The 24,718-nt window shown below is 38.1% G+C and overlaps 1 protein-coding gene across 2 annotated transcripts in view; it reads right to left on the bottom strand.

The window, feature by feature from the left end:
- The window catches only part of ABCB1 (ATP binding cassette subfamily B member 1), a 123,079-nt gene that overhangs the window by 52,804 nt on the left and 45,557 nt on the right, over positions 1–24,718 (bottom strand). For both annotated transcript variants that reach the window (XM_064575328.1, XM_064575329.1), the window contains exons 8-14: positions 20,926–21,050; positions 14,363–14,534; positions 5,118–5,231; positions 4,687–4,797; positions 4,380–4,505; positions 4,067–4,270; positions 3,567–3,737 (exon numbers count right to left, since the gene is read on the bottom strand). In XM_064575328.1, coding sequence (XP_064431398.1) covers positions 3,567–3,737; positions 4,067–4,270; positions 4,380–4,505; positions 4,687–4,797; positions 5,118–5,231; positions 14,363–14,534; positions 20,926–21,050 — 1,023 coding nt within the window. The remainder of the gene's footprint in view (positions 1–3,566; positions 3,738–4,066; positions 4,271–4,379; positions 4,506–4,686; positions 4,798–5,117; positions 5,232–14,362; positions 14,535–20,925; positions 21,051–24,718) is intronic.

Below are 24,718 nucleotides of genomic sequence, written 5' to 3'. Positions count from 1 at the left end.
AAGCTGAACAAAAGAGAGAAAGCAGAATTATGGAACATGAGAATAGACTGAGAGAACTCAGTGACTCCATCAAACGTAATAACATTCATATTATAGGAGTCCTAGAAGAAGGAGAGAGAGAAAAGGGGGCAGAAAATTTATTTCAAGAAACAACAGCAGAAAACTTCCCTTATCTGGGGAAGGAAACAGATGTCTAGATCCAGAAGGAAGAGAGAATTCCCATCAAAATCAACAAAAGCAGGCCAACACAAAGACATATTTTAATTAAATTTGCAAAATATAGTGATTTAAAAAGACATCTTAAAAGCGGCAAGACAAAAGAAGTCCTTAACTTACAAGGGAAGACCCATAAGGCTAGCTGGAGATCTCTCAACAAGAACTTGGCAAGTCAGAAGGGAGTGGCATTATATATTCAAGGTGCCGAATGGGAAAAATCTGTAACCAAAAATACTCTATCCAGCAAGGCTACCATTCAGAATAGAAGGAATGTTAAAAAATATCCCAGACAAATAAAAACTAATGGAGTTTGTGACCACTAAACCAGCTCTGCAAGAAATATTAAAGGGGACTCTTTGAATGTAAAGGAGAGACCAAGAGTAACAAAGACAAGAAAGGATCAGAGAAAATCTCTACAAACAATGACAAATCAAGTAATAAAATGAAAATACATACCTATCAATAATTACTTTGAATGTAAATGGACTAAATGCTCAATCAAAAGACATAGGGTATCAGAATGGATAAAAATACAAGACCCATCTTTATGCTGCCTACAAGAGGCTCATTTTAGACCTAAAGACACCTACAGATTGAAAGTGAGGGGATGGAGAAACATTTATCATGCAAATGGATGTCAAAAGAAAGCCAGAGTAGCAATACTTATATTGGATAAACTAGACTTTAAAACAAAGAATATAAAAAGAGACAAAGAAGGGCATTATATAATCATAAAGACATTCAAACAAAAAGATATAACAACTATAAATATCTATGTACCCAACAAGAGAGCACCCAAATATATAAAAAAATTAAAAACATAAAGGTACTAATTGATAATACAATAATAGTAGGGGAAATTTAACACCTCCCATCAATGGACAGATCATGTAAGCAGAAAATCAACAAGGAAACAATAGCTTTGACCCAGATAAATAAAATCACCAATGACAGAAGAGAAACAACAACAAACACCAAAAAAATACAATTATAATTGAATATGATGAAAAACTATATGTCAACAAATTGGACAATCTGGAAGAAATGGATAAATTCCTAGAAACATATAAACTACCAAAACTGAAACAGGAAGAAGTAGAAAACTTGAACAGACTCATAACAGCAAAGACATTAAATCAGTAATCAAAACACCTCAACCAACAAAAGCCTAGGGCCAGATGGCTTCAGAGGTGATTTCTACCAAACATTTAAAAAAGAGTTAATACCGATTCTTCTCAAACTATTCCAAAAAAATAGAAAAGGAAGGAAAACTTCCAAATTCATTCTATGAAGCCAGCATTACCCTGATACTAAAACCAGATAGAGACTCCACTAAAAAAGAGAACTACAGGCCAATATCCCTGATGAACATGGATGCAAAACTTCTCAATAAAATACTAGCAAACCAAAGCCAGCAATATATTAAAAAAATCATTCACCACGATTAATTGAGATTTATTCCTGGGTTGCAAGAGTTGTTCAATATTCTCAAATCAATCAACATGATACACCACATGAACAAAAGAAAGGATAAGAACCGTTTCCTTTTATTTCAATAGACACAGAAAAACATCTGACAAAGGACAACATCCATTCATGAAAAAAACTCTGAACAAAGTAGGTTTAGAGGGAACATACTTCAACATCATAAAGGCCATATATGAAAGACCCACAGCTAACATCATCCTCAATGGGGAAAAACTGAGAGCTTTTCCCCTAAGGTCAGGAACATGACATGGATGTCCACTCTTACCACTATTGTTCAACATAGTACTGCAAGGCCTAGCCTCAACAAAAAGATCCCATAGGGTCTTCAATAGGTATTTATTCAAATCAGAAATGAACCCACAACTATATGGTCAATTAATCTTTGACAAAGCAGGAAAGAATATCCCATGGGAAAGACAATATCCAACAAATGGTTTTGGGAAAACTGGATAGCAACATACAAAAGAATCAAACTTGACCACTTTCTTACACCATACACAAAAATAAATTCAAAATGGATGAAATACCTAAATGTGAGACTTGAAATCATAAAAATCCTAGAGGAAAACACAGGTAGTAAACCTCTTTAACATCAGCTGTAGCAATTTCTTTCTAGATATGTCTCCTCAGGCAAAGGAAACAAAAGCAAAAATAAACTATTGAGACTTCATCAAAATTAAAAGCTTTCTGCACAGTGAAGGAAATAATCAACAAAACTAAAAGGCAACTTACTGAATGGGAGAAGATATTTGCAAGTGACATATCTGATAAAGAGTTAGTATCCAAAATATATAAAGAAATTATAAAACTCATTACTCAAAAAATGAATAATCTAATAAAAAATGGGCAGAAGACATGAACAGACATTTTTCCAAAGAAGACATACATATGACCAATAGACACATGAAAAGCTGCTCAACATCACTCATCATCAGGGAATTACAAAACTACAGTGCACCATCACTTCACACCTGTCAGAATGGCTAAAATCAAAAACACAAGAAACAACAGGTATTGGTGAGGATGTAGACAAAAGGAACCCTTGTGCATTGCTGGTTGGGATGCAAACTGGTGCAGCCACTGTGGAAAACAGTATGGAGCTTCCTCAAAAAGTTAAAAATAGAGCTATCCTATGACCCAGCAATTGCACTCCTAGGTACTGACCCAAAGGATACGAAAATACTAATTCAAAGGGATACACGGCACCCAATGTTTATAGCAGCCATTATTTACAATATAGCAGCCATTACCTACAATATAGCAGCCATTATCTACAATATAGCAGCTCTTGTTAGAGGTTTATATAGCAGCTATTATCTACAATAGCCAAAGTATGGAAACAGCCCAAGTGTCCATCAACTGATGAATGGATAAAGAAGAGGTGGTACATGTATACAAGAGAATATTACTCAGCCATAAAAAGAATGAAATCTTGCCATTTGCAATGACGTGGGTAGAGCTAGAGTGTATTATGCTAAGTGAAATAAGTCAGTCAGAGAAAGACAAATACCATATGATTTCACTCATATGTGGAATTTAAGATACAGCCAAGTTTTCAATATCACAACAAAGACCAATTTTCATTTGAATCTCTCTTTCTTCTTGTTTAATTTAAAAAATTTGCAAGTATCTTTCAGTGAAAGTTTGTTTCTATTTAAAAAAAAAACAACAAAAAAACCCAGAAGTAAATAGAAATTAAATGAACAGATCCAAAGAGGACTGGAGATGTGATTTTGATGCTTGACTGGATCACTTTCGGAGCTATCAGAAATGTCCTTTTTAAAAAATAATATCAAGAAGAATTAACAGTGGGATGTCCGTATGCTTACAAAATAGGTTGGTTTGAATTGAGGCTCACAGACCTTATCCAGGGCCACTTGAACCACTGCTTCGCTTTCAGTGTCCAGAGCTGACGTGGCCTCATCCAGCAGGAGGATCTTGGGGTTGCGAACCAGGGCCCGAGCGATGGCTATCCTCTGCTTCTGTCCACCACTCAGCTGGGCCCCTCTCTCTCCAACCAGGGTGTCAAATTTCTACAACACAACACAGAAAATAAAGGGGGCGGGGTGGTGGTTAGCAAAACAACAAGCTATGTCAGCTACATTTTAAGATGGGAAGTAATCCCACAAACAACCTACAGGCAATATGATCCAGTTCCTTAAAACTCAGCAATAACCAACCCCAATTTTTACAAATATGCCTACTACGAGTTGATGGTGCTAGAGCTTCAAAATCTGAAGTCATTGTGATTTCTCTTCTTAGGAGTCTCCTCTAATGCATAGTAGATTTCTAACAACTTCTGCATTAAGCTGGCATTCTAGTCTTTGAACCTCTAGCATGGCAAAGATCGAGAAGGACTTACATTAGGTAGTTTCATGATAAAGTCATAGGCGTTGGCTTCCTTGACAGCTTTCTCGATCTCTTCCATGGTGACATTTTCACGGCCATAGCGTATGTTTTCAGCTATCGTGGTGGCAAACAACACAGGTTCCTGACTCACCACACCAGTAATTTCCCGAAGGTGCCTTACGTTTATGGTCCTAATGTCCTGTCCATCAATACAGACCTGAAATAAAAAGTAAGCATGAGTTCCATGCATTGCCCATTTGGAATGTGAGATGTGCCATGGTGACTGCTGCTTGCTACAGCATCGCCTTCAGCAAGAGCCACCTCACCATGCCGTCCGTGGGGTCATAGAGCCTCTGCATCAGCTGCACTGTCGTGCTCTTCCCACAACCGCTGTTCCCAACCAGCGCCACCGTCTGCCCACTCTCAACCTTCAGGTTGAGGCCCTTCAAGATCTAACAGGACAAATGAGAAATAAACATAAGGGCAATACACAGATCCTGGGACTATGAACTGACAGTTCAAGTCAAAACGAGGTTTACATACACATTTAAAAAAAAAATCACTAAAATAAAGTATCAGAAACTCTTCATCCAATACGTGGTTGAATCACTGATTAATCACGTATCATTGTACCTTAACTTCTTTTCGAGATGGGTAACTGAAGTGAACATTTTTGAATTCCAAATTTCCCTTAATATTATCTGGCTTATGTCCATTCTTCGAATAGCTGTCAATGCTTGGTTTCTAAACAGAATAAAATTTCAGAAGATGAAGGTTACAAGAGCTGTTTTTAGTGACGTTTGTGGAGAGTTGGATAAAGCGATAAAGGAATTAACTTTTAATTAGAAAAACTTTTACATGAGTATGGGAAGAGGCTCATGTGTAAGGATTTTTAAAAATGGTGTTATGCATTTTTTTTCTTCTAGTAATGCTTTGAACTGATGTTTCTCAAACTTTTAAGTAGCAGGATTCCTTTTGAGCAACATTAAAAATGTGCCTTTATGATGTCTGAAAAAAAAAAAAAGAAAAACTTTTACATGGATAAATGACTAGCCCAGACTTACGTTATCAATTATCTTGAAAATTTCATAAGCTGCCCCTCTTGCGTTTGCAAATGCTTCAATGCTTGGAGATGCCTGTCCAATACTGAAAGCCCCAATTAATACAGAAAAGAAGACCTGAGGGATGTGAAGGAAAATCATCAAGTTATGTAGTATTTATTACATTTTTTTCATACATCTTTCTTCTAACATAGCTAATTAAATTTTATTAGTAGTATTATTTTTGCTAATTAACTTTTAAAGTGACAAGTCAACTTATGAGTCCTGGGTGTTAAAAACATTTTAGAAGTTTAAATCCATTTTGATTTACAATACAGAATTAATCTTACTTGCTCGGTGAAACAATGGAACAAGTTCCACGGACCAGAATATATTCTATTATATTTATTTTATTCTAATATATATTCTATTTTATTTATTTAAGAGCTAATTATTTTGGTTTAGATCATCATCAAGGCATAGGGGAAACAAATATCAAAATGAGTGTCAGAAGACCAAGGTCCAAATTCTGGATAAGCCCTAACCGGCTATATGTCTTTAGGCAACTCTCCTAGAGTCTCCAGGCTTTGATTTCTTCATTTACCAAACTAGGCAGGAGTCTATCTCTTTTCCTGACCTGGCAACCTTAGAGTGTATCAAATGAAACAGTACATACGAAAATATTTTGTAAATGATAAAGCACACATCTAGGGCATTCTTTTTTTTATTGTTATGTTAATCCCCATATATTACATCATTAGTTTTAGATGCAGTGTTCCACGATTCATTGTTGTGCATAACACCCAGTGCTCCATGCAGAACATGCCCTCTTCAACACCCATCACCAGGCTAACCCATCCTTCCACACCCCTCCCCTCTAGAACCCTCAGTCGGTTTTTCAGAGTCCATCGTCTCTCATGGTTTGTCAACCCCTCCGATTTCCCCCCCTTCATTCTTCCCCTCCTGCTATCTTCTTCTTTTTTTTCTTTATATTGCATTATTTGTTTCAGAGGTACAGATCTGAGATTCAACAGTCTTGCACAATTCACAGCGCTTACCAGAGCACATACCCTCCCCCATGTCTATCACCCAGTCACCCCATCCCTCCCACCCCACCCCCCACTCCAGCAAACCTCAGTTTGTTTCCTAAGATTAAGAATTCCTCATATTAGTGAGGTCATATGATACATGACTTTCTCTGTTTGACTTATTTCACTCAGCATAATACCCTCCAGTTCCATCCACGTCGTTGCAAATGGCAAGATCTCATTCCTTTTGATGGCTGCATAATATTCCATTGTATATATATACCACTTCTTCTTTATCCATTCATCTGTCGATGCACATCTTGGCTCTTTCCACAGTTTGGCTATTGTGGACATTGCTGCTATAAACATCGGGGTGCACGTACCCTTTTGGATCCCTACTTTTGAATCTTTGGGGTAAATACCCAGTAGTGCAATTGCTGGATCATATGGTAGCTCTATTTTCAACTTTTGAGGAACCTCCATACTGTTTTCCAGAGTGGCTGCTCCAGCTTGCATTCCCACCAACACTGTAGGAGGGTTCCCCTTTCTCTGCATCCCCGCCAACATCTGTCATTTCCTGACTTGTTAATTTTAGCCATTCTGACTGGTGTGAGGTGGTATCTCATGGAGGTTTTGATTTGGAGTTCCCTGATGCTGAGCGATATTGAGCACTTTTTCATGTGTCTGTTGGCCATTTGGATGTCTTCTTTGGAAAAATGTCTGTTCATGTCTTCTGCCCATTTCTTGATTGGATTCTTTGTTCTTTGGGTGTTGAGTTTGATGAGTTCTTTATAGATTTTGGATACTAGCCCTTTATCCAATATGTCATTTGCAAATATCTTCTCCCATTCTGTCGGTTGTCTTTTGGTTTTGTTGACTGTTTCCTTTGCTTTGCAAAAGCTTTTTATCTTGATGAAGTCCCAATAGTTCATTTTTGCCCTTGCTTCCCTTGCCTTTGGCGATATTTCTAGGAAGAAGTTGCTGTGGCTGAGGTCGAAGAGGTTGCCACCTGTGTTCTCCTTTAGGATTTTGATGGACTCCTGTCTCCCATTTAGGTCTTTCAACCATTTGGAGTCTATTTTTGTGTGTGGTGTAAGGAAATGGTCCAGATTCATTCTTCTGCATGTGGCTATCCAATTTTCCCAACACCATTTGTTGAAGAGACTGTTGTTTTTCCATTGGACATTCCTTCCTGCTTTGTCAAAGATTAGTTGACCATAGAGTTGAGGGTCCATTTCTGGGCTCTCTATTCTGTTCCATTGATCTATGTGTCTGTTTTTGTGCCAGTACCATACTGTCTTGATGATGACAGCTTTGTAATAGAGTTGGAAGTCCGGAATTGTGATGCCGCTGGCTTTGCTTTTCTTTTTCAACATTCCTCTGGCTTCTCGGGGTCTTTTCTGGTTCCATACAAATTTTAGGATTATTTGTTCCATTTCTTTGAAAAAAGTGGATAGTATTTTGATGGGGATTGCATTGAATGTGTAGATTGCTCTAGGTAGCATTGACATCTTCACAATATTTGTTCTTCCAATCCATGAGCATGGAACGTTTTTCCATATCTTTGTGTCTTCCTCAATTTCTTTCATGAGTATTTTATAGTTTTCTGAGTACAGATCCTTTGCCTCTTTGGTTAGATTTATTCCTAGGTATCTTATGGTTTTGGGTGCAATTGTAAATGGGATTGACTCCTTAATTTCTCTTTCTTCTGTCTTGTTGTTGGTGTATAGGAATGCCACTGACTTCTGTGCATTGATTTTATATCCTGCCACTTGACTGAATTCCTGTATGAGTTCTAGCAGTTTTGGGGTGGAGTCTTTTGGGTTTTCCACATAAAGTATCATATCATCTGCAAAAAGTGAGAGTTTGACTTCTTCTTTGCCAATTTGGATGCCTTTTATTTCTTTTTGTTGTCTGATGCTGTGGCTAGGACTTCTAATACTATGTTGAATAGCAGTGGTGATAGTGGGCATCCCTGCTGTGTTCCTGACCTTAGGGGGAAAGCTCTCAGTTTTTCCCCATTGAGAATGATATTCGCCGTAGGTTTTTCATAGATGGCTTTTATGATATTGAGGTATGTACCCTCTATCCCCTATACTCTGAAGAGTTTTGATCAAGAAAGGATGCTGTACTTTGTCAAATGCCTTTTCTGCATCTATTGAGAGGATCATATGATTCCTGTTCTTTCTTTTGTTAAAGTATTGTATCACGTCGATTGATTTGCGGATGTTGAACCAACCTTGCAGCCCAGGGATAAATCCCACTTGGTCGTGGTGAATAATCCTTTTAATGTACTGTTGGACCCTATTGGCTAGTATTTTGGTGAGAATTTTTGCATCCATGTTCATCAGGGATATTGGTCTGTAATTCTCCTTTTTGATGGGGTCTTTGTCTGGTTTTGGGATCAAGGTAATGGTGGCCTCATAAAATGAGTTTGGAAGTTTTCCTTCCATTTCTATTTTTTGGAACAGTTTCAGAAAAATAGGTATTAATTCTTCTTGAAATGTTTGGTAGAATTCCCCTGGGAAGCCAGCTGGCCCTGGGCTTTTATTTTTTGGGAGATTTTTGATGACTGCTTCAATTTCCTTAGTGGTTATAGGTCTGTTGAGGTTTTCTATTTCTTCCTGGTTCAGTTTTGGTAGTTGATACATCTCTAGGAATGCATCCATTTCTTCCAGATTATCTAATTTGCTGGCATAGAGTTGCTCATAACATGTTCTTATAATTGTTTGTATTTCTTTGGTGTTGGTTGTGATCTCTCCTCTTTCATTCATGATTTTGTTGATTTGGGTCCTTTCTCTTTTCTTTTTGATAGGCCTGGCCAGGGGTTTATCAATCTTGTTAATTCTTTCAAAGAACCAGCTCCTAGTTTCGTTGATCTGTTCTACTGTTCTTTTAGTTTCTATTTCATTGATTTCTGCTCTGATCTTTATTATTTCTCTTCTCCTGCTGGGTTTAGGCGTTATTTGCTGTTCTTTCTCCAGTTCCTTTAGGAATAGGGTTAGGTTGTGTACTTGGGACCTTTCCTGTTTCTTGAGAAAGGCTTGTATTGCTATATACTTTCCTCTTAGGACTGCCTTTGCTGCATCCCAGATTTTAAACAGTTGTGTTTTCATTTTCATTGGTTTCCATGAATTTTTTTTTTAAAGATTTTATTTATTATTTGACAGAGAGAATGAGAGAGAGAGAGAGAGCACATGAGAGGGGGGAGCGTCAGAGGGAGAAGCAGACCATGCGGGACTTGATCCTGGGACTCCGGGATCATGACCTGAGCCAAAGGCAGTCGCTCAACCGACTGAGCCACCCAGGCGCCCGGTTTCCATGAATTTTTTAAATTCTTCTTTAATTTCCTGGTTGAGCCATTCATTCTTTAGTAGGATGCTCTTTAGCCTCCATGTATTTGAGTTCTTTCCGACTTTCCTCTTGGGATTGAGTTCTAGTTTCAAAGCATTGTGGTCTGAAAATAGGCAGGGAATGATCCCAATCTTTTGGTACCAGTTGAGACCTGATTTATGACCTAGGATGTGATCTATTCTGGAGAATGTTCCATGGGCACTAGAGAAGAATGTGTATTCTGCTGCTTTGGGATGGAATGTTCTGAATATGTCTGTGAAGTCCATTTGGTCCAGTGTGTCATTTAAAGTCTTTATTTACTTGTTGATCTTTTGCTTAGATGATCTGTCCATTTCAGTGAGGGGGGTGTTAAAGTCCCCCACTATTATTGTATTGTCGATGTGTTTCTTTGCTTTTGTTATTAATTGCCTTATATAATTGGCTGCTCCCATGTTAGGGGCATAGATATTTACAATTGTTAGATCTTCTTGTTGGATAGACCCTTTAAGTAGGATATAGTGTCCTTCCTCATCTCTTATTACAGTCTTTGGTTTAAAATCTAATTTGTCTGATATAAGGATTGCCACCCCAGCTTTCTTTTGGTGTCCATTAGCATGGTAAATGGTTTCGCACCCCCTCACTTTCAATCTGGGGGTGTCTTTGGGTCTAAAATGAGTCTCTTGCAGACAGCATATCGATGGGTCTTGTTTTTTAATCCAATCTGACGGCCTGTGTCTTTTCATTGGGACATTTAGCCCATTTACATTCAGGGTAACTATTGAAAGATAGGAATTTAGTGCCATTGTATTGCCTGTAAGGTGACTGTTACTGTCTATTGTCTGTGTTCCTTTCTGGTCTATGTTGCTTTTAGGCTCTCTCTTTGCTTAGAGGACCCCTTTCAAGATTTCTTGTAGGGCTGGTTTCGTGTTTGCAAATTCCTTTAGTTTTTGTTTGTCCTGGAGGCTTTTTCTCTCTCCTTCTATTTTCAATGACAGCCTAGCTGGATAGAGTATTCTTGGCTGCATATTTTTCTCATTTAGTGCTCTGAATAGATCCTGCCAGTCCTTTCTGGCCTGCCAGGTCTCTGTGGATAGGTCTGTTGCCAATCTAATGTTTCTACCATTTTAGGTTACAGACTTCTTGTCCCGAGCTGCTTTCAGGATTTTCTCTTTGTCTCTGAGACTCATAAGTTTTACTATTAGATGTCGGGGTGTTGACCTATTTTTATCGATTTTATTGATATTGATTTTTATTGATATTCTCTGTGCTTCCTGGATTTTGATGCCTGTTTCCTTCCCCAAATTAGGGAAGTTCTCTGCTATAATTTGCTCCATTATACCTTCTGTCCCTCTCTCTCTTTCTTCTTCTTCTGGGATCCCATTTATTCTAATGTTGTTTCGTCTTATGGTATCGCTTATCTCTCGAATTCTGCCCTCGTGATCCAGTAGTTGTTTATCTCTCTTTTTCTCAGCTTCTTTATTTTCCATCATTTGGTCTTCTCTATCACTGATTCTTTCTTCTGCCTCATTTATCCTAGCAGTTAGCACCCCCATATTTGATTGCACCTCATTAATAGCCTTTTTGATTTTGACTTGGTTAGATTTTAGTTCTTTTACTTCTCCAGAAAGTTTCTCTAATAACTTCCATGCTTTTCTCAAGCCCAGCTAGTATCTTTAAAGTGATGATTCTGAACTCTAGCTCTGACATCGTACTAATGTCCGTATTGAACAGTCGGTACTACCTCTTGTTCTTTTTGTTGAGGTGATTTTTTCCGTCTTGTCATTTTGTCCAGAGGAGAATAGATTAATGAGAGAACAGAATGCTAGCAGGGTAACAACGTCCCCAGAAAATATACTCTAAAGAAATTAGAAAAGACCTGAAGCAGTGGGAAAAGAAAGGGAAAGAGAGAAAAAAGAAAGAAAAAGATAAAGATAAAAACAAACAAAAACAGAACAAAACAAAACAAAACAAAACCAGAATGTGATCAAATATGATCAGGCTGGTATATAGATAAGTGCCACATACTAGATTTGGGGTGTATTTTGGTCTGTTATAAGAAAGTGCCTCCCAAAATTTTAAAGAAAGAAAAACTTATATATGTACAAAAATAAGGTTGATACAATGAAGGGATGGAATATGACTGTAAAGATGGAAATTATAAAAAAATTTATAAAAGGAATTGATAAGTTGTTTGAAAAAAGAAAGAAGAGGATTTAAAAAAAAAAAGAAAGACAAAGAAAGGGAGAGAATGTGATCAGGCAGGGGAGTAGAAAAAAACCATACACTAGAGATTTAGGGTATATTTTGATCTGTTAGAAGAAACTATCTCAAAATTTTAAAGAGAGAACAACATGTATATATGCCAAAAATATGGGTAACTACTATGAAGGGATAGAATATGACTCTAAAAATGAAAAATAAAAATGTTTTTTAAAAAAGGGATTGATAAGATGTTGGTTGAAAAAGGGAAAAAGAAGAATTAAAAAAAAAAACAGTTAAAAAAAATTAACTTTGAAAAACTAAAGAATCATGGTAAAAAAGCCGTGAATTCTATGTGCAGTAGTCCCCTAGCGCTGAAGTTCTCCCGTTCTCATTGATCGGTAAACTTGGTCTTGGCTGGCTGTTCTGTTCTCGCTGATCTTCTGGGGAGGGGCCTGTTGCCGTGGTTTCCAGATGTCTTTGCTGGAGGCGGAATTGCCCCGCCCTTGCCCGGTCCAGGCTAAGTAATCTGCTCGGGTTTGCTCTCGGGAGCTTTTGTTCCCTGCAAGCTTTCCGTACAGCTTTGGAGGTGGAAAGTGAAAATGGCGGCCTCCCAATCTCTGCCTCGGAGGAGCCGAGAACTCGGGGGCCCACTCCTCAGTGAGCCCCCAGAGAAAAGTCGTCAGTCACTCCCGTTTCCCCGGTCTCCGGCCACACTCCGTGCTCACCCGGCCTGTGACCGCGCGCCTCTGTCTCTGGCACCCGACCCCGGGTGGAGTCTCCAAACCCGGCAGATCCCTGCGGTGCACTCCCGCACCTTTCCTCCTGGGGGAAGAAGGTGAGTCTCCCCGGATCTGCCGCTTGTTGGGTCCCTGCTGGAGGAGCAGGGGCCCGACTGTGCCGCGGATCCCGGTTTATGGCCACCCCGAGCTGAGAGCCCGCGCCTGGGCTCCGTCTCTGCAGCCTGCTTTCCCACTCCGATTCCTGGGAGCTCTGCCACACTCAGGCACCCCCGGACTTTCTGTGACCCCAAGGGTCCTGAGACCACACTGTCCCGCGAGGGTTCCACCCCCCGCTTAGCCACCAGAGTGACGTCCCTCGGCGGAGCAGACTTTTAAAAGTTCCGATTTTGTGCTCCGTGGTTCTATCACTTGCCAGAAGCGGCCGACGGAGGCCCCTCCCCCGCCGTCTATCCTCCCGAATATCGCCTCAGATTCACTTCTCCGCACGTCCTACCTTCCAGAAAGTGGTCGCTTTTCTGTTCAGAGAGTTGTTGCTATTCTTTTCTTCGATCTCCTATTGAGTTTGTAGGTGTTCAGAATGGTTTGATCCCTATCCAGCTGAATTCCTGAGAGGAGATGAAATCCAGGTCTCCTACTCCTCCGCCATCTTGCTCCGCCCCTAGGGCATTATTCTTGATCAGGTTGTCTTTCCTTCTACCAGACTGTGTTCTCTTTGAGGTCTGATAAACAGGTTTTGTTTTTTTCATTTTGCCCAACTGAAATTATTTTTCTTCAGGGTTACAGAGAACTAATATCACTATTAATTTCTTTCTAAATCACACAGGAATTACCCAATAATTTACACAGAAGAAATTTTGCTAAGTGATTCTGTATTCATTTCCTCAGTTAGAACTTACAACTACACTAAAGTTATGGCAAATTATTCCTGCCATTTCCATTTGGCAAAAGAGGTAGCAGAAATTTGGAAAGTCTACGTGGCCACCCCAAATCATATAGTTAATAAGTGGCTGGAATTTGATTCAAGTTAGCCTGATTTCAAATCCCATGCTCTTACTCATATTCTGCATGCTTCCAGTTTATGAGGCAGTTCTGGGATCAGTGAAAACAAGATTTTAAACAGCATATCTACATCACAATTAAGTAGAACACATTTCTTATTACAACCTAGGTTCACCAATAGCATTACTACCCTAATAAAAGCTTTTTGGTAAACGCCATTCTTAACCAAATAGCCTTGCACATTTTGGATGACATAATTATTATATACACATTACAAATCTGGTTCCTGAGAAAGGGAACTGTTTTAAGGGACTCAACAAAATTCTGTCACCAACAATATACTTGTGCTTATTAGCCTATGAAAAAGGAACTGAGTGACCCTTCTAACAGTATGTACTTTATTAGATCACAATACAGATTGGGTTTTGTTTATGAACTATTTCACCACTTTGAAATAAAAGAGGATAGCTCAAATGGCAAGCTTTCTGTGTTTGTACAAAGTTCTATAAGGCCAAGAACCAACAAATAGAATATTCTTTAAGGAAGAGTAACAATTAATACTTCCATAACTTTGCAAGGTGGACTAGCTGTCATTCAAAAGAATTTGAAAAATAGTTAAATGGTGTATTTTGTCATTTGTCATTGTGAATAGTCAACCAGAAAATAAAAATAAAATGTTTAGCATTGAACCTGCCACAAAGAAATGATCTCAACAAATGAGATTTCATGCTATAGGGATTAGTGATGTTAATATTATTTAGGCTTCAAGACAGACTGTGCAAGGGATCTGCAAAGAAGACGCTCAATACATCTAATTTCCTTTCCACTTTTTAATCTAGTAGGACATGGCTCTTTGTATTATTCAATAGTTCTTCAATACCTATTCTCTAACATCACTCCAGCCAACACCACTCAACTTCATTGGAATTTTTACGAGAGACTCATTTCTTAAAATAACACCACTTACAGTGAGTACTTTTCCAATAGAATATTCATGGGAGAGGACCAAGGTGGTCCCATACCAGAATGCCAGAGCATATGATGCATAGATCAGCAGGAAAGCAGCACCAATAGAAATGTTGGCCGTGATAGCTTTCTTTATCCCAATTCTCTTAGCTTCTTCTAAATTTTTGTTGTACCTGGGAGAAGTAACAAAAACTATCACATATACTCATAAATCATATGAAATGAGCTGAGATAGCATGATGGTTATTAAGTACCTAGAATGTGCCCAACCCTGTGGTAGGTGCTTACCACACATTTTCTCCTTTTGTTCATACATTGACCCTGTGGTGTTAGCACTGTTTTAATCCCTTCTTGTAGATGAGTAAACTGAGGCTTACTTATCTACAGAGATTAAATAATTTGGGGAAAGTATTCTAAAGCTTCTTCTCTGGCCTTAACAATAATGAAATACATGAAATAATGTTTAGTAAACTTCCAGAACTTGCACTGTTTCATAGGCAAGACAAAAAGAAGCCATGAAAATATCCGTGTTTTCCCTTTAAAATCTGCATGCCTTTTAAGTTTAATAATAAAAAGCAGATATAAGGCTAAAAAGTTCTCAACACAAGTAAAGTCTTTAAACCACTGAATGTTTAAGGAAACGTTAAGGAAGATTCTTTTTCTTTTTCTTTTCTTTCTTTCTTCTTCTTCTTCTTTTTTTTTTTTAATGTGGGCCCCATTAGGTTATCTCTGTATCTCTTAAGAAGAATCTCCATAAATATAGAATTGAGGTAAAATTATTAGAGAAATAGAACAGATTATAATTGAGTCTTAAACTCTTTATCCTCTTAATCACATCTCCCTGGAACTTAGAACATTACCTTGCAGAAAGAAAAAGTTCATAACTGTAGAAAGAACTTACTTCCATATAAAATTAATATTTTGAGGTCTTTGACCCATAAAAGCATGACTATAAAAATATGTAGTATTAAATTAATTTTCTTTGGCAGAACCCCGCCCCCCCCCCCCCCCCCCCCGCCCCAGTTGGAATGTACAGCAGAGATCAAGTTCTGCTCAGGTAAAAGTATGCGTTCCCTCTTGCCTTCGTGATTTTTTTTAACTAGCTGCTTTACCAGTTCAAAGCCTGCCAAATGAAACATACATGACTCCTATATCCACTAAAGGCCAAATTCAAACAGAACTTTAGTGATAAAATAGTAACATACTATTAGAGTTTCTCTCTGCAAAAATGTGTGTCCCTAACTTGCCAGTTATAATCTTAGTGCAAAAAAATTATTTTTGAGTAACGTGTTTCAATGGTTGATCTATTTCCCACTTTTTGAGTTGACCTGAGGCAAAAGGTATTAGAAGGCATCCACAATACATAATTACAAATAAGGAACTTAAATGCATATGACTCACACCTTTATTGTTACTTTCTATCAGTTCTTGCTTACCTAGACTAATGCAGAACTCACTTCACTGATATGTTGTTGTACCATGCAGCCAGAAGAAACATTTTCAGAAGCAGCAGCAACAAGGAAGAAAATCATTTAGATACAAGAAAAGATAAATGAAAAAAGGAAGAGGATAAGGAGGAAAGAGACATCAATAATACTACTTTTACACAGGCTTTTTGATTGGTTTTTTTTTAAAGATTGTATTTATTTTTTTGACAGAGAGAGACACAGCGAGAGGGAACAGAAGCAGGGGGAGCGGGAGAGGGAGAAGCAGGCTTCCCGCCGAGCAGGGAGCCCGATGTGGGGCTCGATCCTAGGACCCTGAGATCATGACCTGAGCCGAAGGCAGACGCTTAACGACTGAGCCACCCAGGCGCCCCTGATTGGTGTTTTGATAAAAAATACCACACTACAAAATCACCAATTAAAACCACCTACTCATTAAAAGCATTAGTATAAGAATGGTAATTAAAGTCACAGTTCCTAAAATGGATTAAAGATACGTAACAAAAATGGTGATGTTTTTTAAAAATTCTTCTTAAATATTATGAAAATATTTATCAGTGACACAAACAACCACTTACAAGAGCAAGAAACAATTTTAGTTAGGCAGAAAAATCAATACTAAGCGGTAAGACACACACAAGAGAGAAAAATATCATTTTAAAATTAAGGAGAATAAAGCTATCCTTATACTACGGAATTGAATTCATTCTAAATTCTGGTTAAATTTCCATTCCAAGAGAGCATCTTCCTCCTGCACCTGTTAATTGGAAGAGAAAGTCAGACTAAGACCTTAATTACTTGTCCATGCAAAAGCAGAGAAAGGAAGGGAAAGAACTAAAAAGAAAACTGAAGATTACATTTGGCCTACGAATAGTTTTAGCAATCCTACTTCCAAATTACATCTGAAATCTAGATAGCTGTCTCCCCTCTCCTGCCTGCAGTCCACATCAGGGCACCATAAGCCTTTTCACCCAGGCTACAACAGTCTTTCCACTGGTCTCCCTGCCTCCAATCTTTAACTCCTCTCCTCATTCACCAAACCAATTACAGGCAGAGAAATAATCTTAAAACATAATGTGGATACTCATTCCTTTGTTTAAGACCCTCAATCTCCTGTGCCCTTGGAGTAAATCTTAACTCCTCCATGGTCCACACCACCTTCAACTGCCTCTCTTCTCCATCTCCCCTCACTCAACAGAGCTCCAGGCATACAAGCCTTACGGTATCTTCTAGACCATACCAATGTTTGCCACCTCGGGAACTGTGGAAGACTCATCTATCCCTACTCCCACCAGGGTAGGCGTTTCCTCATCCTTCAAGTCTCAGCCTAGATGAAAACTTCTCAGAGAGCCCTCCCCTGACTGCCATAAAGTAAAATTAATTATTGAAAACCCAGAGCATGGCATGTACGTGTGGTAGACACTGGCTCCATCTGTTGAATGAATGAACTTTGGAAATGGCCAACCTGGAAAGAAAATGAGGCGAGCATGTTGTAGTCCCAAATCTGCTCTTGATTTAAAGGCAAAACTAATTTCCAATTCACCAGGGGAGAATATCCTTTCAAAGACACATCCCAATAACATATCTTCTGAAGAAATGATGCGACACAGAAAATGCATCTCTGAATAGAGTTGTGTGCGCCCATCTGCTTATTCTTATAATAAAAATTTGATCCCCATCTTCTTTAGGAAAAAAAAAAATAAAACTCAATTCATTTAAACTTTTCCTGAACTAAAATGATCAGATTTATCTGAGTTCTGAAGACCAGACTTAACTCCCACGATGTCTTTTCCCTCCTTACTAATGTTATATTCCATACATAATTATAATTCTTATTGCTAATAATAATCCCTCTTAAAAATGATCATATTCATCAAATTTAGGATGTCATTAATTGGGAGAAGTTAGTGTTATTCTGTTATTTTTTGTAGGATTAAGGAGTTTAGTAGGATAATCAATCTACAGCTGGGATCCAAAGGACTACGGCCTCAGTATAATAAGCACATACCCCAGGGAGAGTGACAGCAGGGAAACTCGTGTGTCTCAACCCTGGCATCAAGTAAAGGGAGGAAAAAACAATTCCCTGAGAATCTGAACCACAGACAATACTCATGCAGGTCTGAACTCTTAGACAAAGAATTTCACGTAAGGTGGTCTTAGGTTAATACCATCCCCAGTGAATGGCACAAGCAAACACAAATCCTGCCTGTAAGGACTGACTTCAATCCAGATCCACAGCAATTATAAGATGGCACTGATTGTAGAATTTATCTTAATTTCAGCATTGTGAGAGAAAAATGTGCATGTCAGAATCAATGCAATTCTATTTATTATCATTCATTGCTGGTTTCACAGCAATTTTCTCTGAATTGTGATCAGATGCCCAGAGATCTCACTGAGCATTGTTAGTCTGCAGAGTCTACTGGAATTTCTGTGCATACGATCATATCATCTGTGAATAATGACAATTTTGCTTCTTGTTTTCCAACCCTTCTAGCTTTTATTTTCTTTTTTGTTTTATTTTTATTATTCTTACTCTTACCTGTTTTGTTGGTGTTATTATCTAGTACCAGTTCAACATTAAGTAGAAATAATGCCAGCAGATATATCTGTTTCATTCTGTATTTTAAGGAATGCTTTGCACATAGCACCATTAAGTATGATGTTTCCTTATGTACCTCTGGTATATACTCTATATTAAGAAAATTAATTCTTACTCCTAGTTTTGAGTAAATCATATGTATTTAATGTTCCCCCCCATCAATATAAAACGTCTCTTCCTTTCAATCTGTTAATGTGCTTAATAATATTAATAGATTTCCTAATGTTAAGCCATCTTTGCACTCATGGGATAAAGCTAATAAGTTCAAGATTTTTTTTAATCTGATATTTTTCACATGGATTTGTTTAGCTAATAATTTATGTAGACCTTCTGCATCTATGTTTTAAGTGAATTTTGCTTTATAATTTTCCTTTCTCATATATCTGTCTGATTGTGGCTTCGAAGTTACACTGGTCTCATAAAATGAATTCACAACTTTCAATATATTTTTTTCTCATTCTCTGAAACAATTTCTATTACATAGGATTATCTCTTTCTTCAAGTTTTGGGAGACCTTGTCTATAAAATTATCTGGACTCTCTGGGTTTTGCTGTGTATATAAGGGCAGAAAGTGGATATTTTTAACTTTGGATTTAATTCCTTTAACAATTGTAGGTCTACTCAAGTTTTCTTCCCCCTAAGTGAGAGTTTTAGCCTATATTTTTCTAGGATATTGTCTATTTCATCAGCGTTTTAAAATTTATTGGTATAAAGCTGTACTTTTTTTAAAATAAAATTTTTTTATCTGTAGCAATTTTTCCTTATTTATTCTTTTTTTATTCTTGATTAAATTTGCAAATACTTGGTTATTTATTAGTCTTTTTGAAGAATTAGTTTATGGATTTGTCAAGCTTCCACTTTCTTACATTTATTTTCTATTCTGTTAATTTTTGCTACTTATTATTCCCTCCTTATACTTCTTTTACTGTTGTTCTTTTTCTAAGTTCTTAATTTGGATGCTTAATTAATTTTCAGCAAGTTTTCATTTCTTCACCTGGACAGCCTAGTGGTTTCATTGGACTAAGATTCATTTTTACTGTGAAATCTTGTTTTGGGGAGAGAGCACTCCCTCGTTCACAGAGTTTAATAAATTCAGGCCCTAAGTGCACCTGAGGGTGAGGCCTGAGATTTTGATTTCTATAAGGAGATGCTCTCCCCCAGCTCAGAAACTAGGCAGAAGCAGAAAAGTTTTATTTGTCTACTTGTGTTGGTGGATGTATTCTTTCTCTGGTCCACCTTTCCACTGAGAAAAACTGCAAAAGAATCTGAGTTCAAAACTTCATTCTCTGTTTGCTCAAACATAAACTATTCAGAGAAGATTTTTCTGAATCATCTAAATAGTACCCCCCTGACTTTAAAAGACTATTTATATCCCCAAATAATATTTACCCAACTGGTATATTAGTTTGTTATTTGCGGTTGTCTTTAGCCTTCCCCTCCCCTTGAAAGAATTTAACTTCCAAAGAGGAAGGGTTGTATTTGATTGGATGCTTGCCTGATCATTAAGCAAGATTTCCCATTTTATTAGTCAGACATATTTTAAGGCAAAAGCAAAGAATTGAGAGAGAACATAGTTATTACTCTCCTTTGACCTATGGTGCTTAGCTATCAAATTATTCTCAGAGGACATCTTTGTGGGTATGAAATATATCATATGAACAAAAGTATACAAAAAATGCACAGGTACAGTATAAAAAATAATTATGCAGTGCACACCCATGTCAGCACAACTGAGGTCAAGAAACAAAATACTACACCACAACTACAGAAACCCCCACTATGTGTCTCACTCTTATTACCCACACCTCTTCTCCCCCAGGAGTAACTATCATTCTGACTTATCAAAATTCCCTTGTTTTCCTTATGGCTCTACCAACAATGTATAATGTTCCAAAAAAATACAGTTTAGTATTTCCTAATATCCAAATACTCATACATTCGTAACATTAAAATACTATATCAGATTATGACATATATTCAATTGTAACATATATTCAATAGAGTCTGTCACTGTTCAGAAATCAGTGGATCTGATGCATATTATACACTGCAATAAATTTACCATCTACACTCTCAGAAATTTAATAAAAGGGGACAGTTGTAAAAAAAATACTAAACAGCACATAATAAAGATTTTGAAATTTTGTACAAATGTGCTTTTCAGTTATATTTTTATCTTCCAAATCATGGAGCATAACCCAATTGATGAGGAGCCCCAGCAAGAGGGGAAACAAACCACAGATTAAAATGTATCCCTAGATCTTATGCAAAATACTCATTTAGTCTTAGAGAACCAAGAACTGACTTAATGGGGAAAAATTATCATCAGTTATAAAATATGTTTCAGCCTTAAGAAACTATTTTATTGTCACTACCCACCTAGAACATTCTAGAAAATGTTTTGAATTAGCAGATATAAGAAGAGTACAACTAAAATTACAACTTTTCCAGAATATGAAGGGCATATACAATGAAACAATTTAAAATTACTAGCAACTTAAAATAAAAAACTCAAACCTTTCAAGTTCTTTCTTTTGTCCTCCAAAGGCAATCACAGTTCTGATTGCCGCTAAGACCTCTTCAGCTACCGCTCCAGCTTTTGCATATGCCAACAGTTCTTTATCAGTAAATGAAGACAGTATCTGTTTAAAAATGCAATTTCAGATCATTTAAAATTTTTTACAAAGTTAATTTTATCTTTTGTAAAATAAAAATAAATATAATATATACACCAATGATCTGTGTATGCTAATGTATCTATAGAATAAATTTGATTTTGGTCATGATGTTCTGTTTTTAAGTATATATATATATATATTCACGCTGTTAGCCACTTCAAATTCTTTTTGGACTGAGATCGTATACAATAATTTAAAATTCGTATTTTTTCACCAACTATCTCATGGATCCTCATCTAAATAAATAAAACTGGGACTTTGGGGAGATCTTAAATTTCAGAAAAGGAGGTATATACTATAATCATAAACAAAATGAGGAAAAAAAGGCATTAATTACATCAAGGAAAGGGACGGTATGAGCTGAACACAGCAATTGCTAATTTGTCCTCTGGATCAGCAGTGTCAAGGTGGGAGACCAGAAAAATGCAGAGGACCAAGCACCATGTGGTCCCTGGATTTCAAGGTTTTCCCGAGGCCAGGGGAAAGAGAGTGTTCCCCTTTGCTGGAGCTCCTGAGCAAAACAATATACTCAGCCACCAGGGAGGTCTTTATTTCATACATGCTCTTTGATCCTTCTGATTGGTTCCTGAGTGTTTATTCTGTGGAACAGTACAGGGTAGATTATATACACAGGATCTCATTTACTCTACTCAGTTGCACAGTGAGGTAGATATTATTTTCCCTACTTTACATATGAGGAAATGAAGGGGTGAAAAAGTTAAAGTAATTTGATACTAAGTGAAATATCTAAGATTCAAGGGTGAGTCCATATGGCTGCAAAGCCTGAATTAACAGACAGGAAGGAGCGTGAACCTCTCTCTATCTGCAACCACGCACTGACATATGACCTAGGCTCCCAGAGGGCCCTATTGTGAAAATGGGATCAACTAGCATGTGCAGAGGACGATGTTACTATTTGTACCTGGAATGCCTTATGTAGTCAGCCACCGAAGGGTTACATGCAAGCAATTGATAATAAAGTTCTAATTAAACAGCATTACACTCTTTCAATAAGTAATTCCGAAGGATTTGCATACTCATTTATACAAGTAGTATCAGTAAAAAGCTCAAAGTTGTTTTGATTTTAACAGTGCACTTCTTTTGCTGCATGTGAATGTAAAAGGAGATGTGATAGATTTAAGAATGAAACTGATGCTGCTGAGTTAACAAATGCATGACTACTCTGTGAGGAAATTGTGGTTAATTTGACTGACTTATGAGCCTGTTTTGCAGAGGTTGACAGACGATTGGTAAGACCAGCTGAGACGAGAGCAAATCAAGGAAGAATTCTTGCGGGGGCACAAAAGGGATCAAGACTGAAAAAAAAGGAACCTCTTTGATGATGCACCCCACGGTCTCCCCACCTCCACCCCCGTCCTTCTTATGCTGACATTTAATGAACATGTGTCCCATGAGAAGGCATGATTCCTGAATGCACACACTTGGAAAGGAGGACACTTCCTTTTTTCCGTAGGTCCAATCACCTTATTCCATTCAACCTACACACCCTGAGACATCTTAACCCCTTATCCTTAAATACACCCTACAGTAATCCTTCGGGGAGGCAGAATTGAGAAATTTTCTCTCACCTCCTTGTTTGGTGTTCTCTCTGCCACAAAAGCGGTGTCCGTATTTGGCATGCAGCCCATGAGGCAACAGACCCTTGTCCAGTAACAAGAATGGGTGGGTGAAGGCAAGTGAACATCCATTAACCATGTTCTATGTGCAGATATGGTGCCGCATGTACCCATCTTATTTGGTACCCAAAGCAATAACCCACTTACGCACTAGACCTTCCTGACGTCTCAAAGCAACTAAAAGGAAGCAGAATTTGCCATCCAAAATGTACTCCTTTGGCATATTATTTTCATGGACTGAAGGTTTAGATCTGTTTTAATTTATGGTTAGTTTCAGTACATCTTCTACCCTCCTCTCTTTCTCCTCTTCCTTTGAGATTCCAATGGTGACAAATGTTGGCATTTCTGTTATTGTCCCACAGATCCCTGAAGCTCTTTTCATTTTCTCTCTGTTTCAGAGGTCAGTGAATTCCACTGTTCTCTCTCCAGGTACAGATTCTCCACTCAGGGACACTGAGACAGTCCACCATGCCCCCTAGTTTTGCTGTTGTATCTTTCCGTTTTCTCATTTCATTTCATCCTGTTTTTTTAAAGATTTTATTTATTTGTTTGAGAGAGAGAGAATGAGAGAGAGGGAGAGCACATGAGGGGGGGAGGGTCAGAGGGAGAAGCAGACACCCCGCTGAGCTGGGAGCCCGATGTGAGACTCGATCCTGGGTCTCCAGGATCATGACCTGAGCCCAAGGCAGTCGGCTAACTGACTGAGCTACCCAGGCACCCTCATTTCATCCTGTTTTTAGGTCTTCTACTCCATTGCTGATATTGCGCAGTTTTTCTTATATTTTGAGAGAATTTGTAATTGATTAGTGAAACATTTTTATGGTGGCCGTTTCAAAATCCATGTCCAATAAATCTACTATTTGACTTATCTCAGTGTTAGTATCAGTTCATTGTTTTTTGTTTTTTGGGTTTTTTTTGTTTTTTTTCTCATTCAAGTTGTGATTTTCTTGGTTCTTCGTATGACAAGTGACTTTTTATTGTATCCTGGATATTTTGTCTGGTATGCTAGGAGAAAGGGTCCTATTTAAATCCTGAATTTTAGCAAGCCGTCACCTTGTGTGGGCTTAGTTTGAAATTCCTGGCCTACTTGTGTGACCTGTGGTTCCAGTGGCAGTTTCCTATTCAGAGCCTTTGTGCATTATTTTGGTTAGCATGGTTTATCTTGAGATGCAGGTACTCTTAACAGCTTCTGTTTCTACTACCTGAGGGAGTGGAAATGGATTCTAAAAGGTCAGCCTACCAGCTATCTCTCGGTAGAGGCAGTGTGTGGGGGTTTCCCCTGCCTGTGCCCTCTGGCTGCCCCAGTGTCTCTGGGTGGAAGACACCAGTCTCCAGCATACTGGTCTAAAGCTGCTTACTGGGAAAGGAAGCTTACTGTGACTGGGTCCCTTCTTGTTCTTCCTTCTTGCCCCTGTTAGAGAGAAGAGCCAAAGAGTCACAGGGACAAAGAAGCTTCCCAGGCTGGGCCACATTTCTTTTTTTTTTTTTTTAAAGATTTTATTTATTTATTTGAGAGAGAGAATGAGATAGAGAGAGCATGAGAGGGGGGAGGGTCCGAGGGAGAAGCAGGCTCCCTGCTGAGCAGGGAGCCCGATGCGGGACTCGATCCCGGGACTCCAGGATCATGACCTGAGCCGAAGGCAGTCGCTCAACCAACTGAGCCACCCAGGCGCCCCCCACATTTCTTTTTTAACATGGCTGCTAGCCAGAGAACTTGGGAAATTAGTCTGAAATCATACCAAAACTTTATGGCAGAGTGACGATTAAAACTTAGGTCTCCAGCAATAAGCCCACAGCTCCATTTATGAAATAAATAGTATCCGAAGCAATGCATAGTTATTAAAAGATTAACTTTCTGTCTGTTTTCCTAACTTAACTAGAACAGACATCAATGCATATTAAACAGTTCTTCAATAAATACGGACATGAAGAGTAAACAGAAAAACCAATTAGCACATAAGCTTTTGCCAAGTATTTCAGCTGACCAATAGAGAA

Source organism: Mirounga angustirostris, unplaced genomic scaffold, assembly GCF_029215605.1.
Source record: "Mirounga angustirostris isolate CCGP_5_RB_7025 unplaced genomic scaffold, mMirAng1.0.hap1 SCAF_12, whole genome shotgun sequence".
NCBI lineage: Eukaryota > Metazoa > Chordata > Mammalia > Carnivora > Phocidae > Mirounga > Mirounga angustirostris.
The sequence above is the reverse complement of the archived record's forward strand: the minus strand, read 5'-3'. Positions and strand labels throughout refer to the sequence as shown.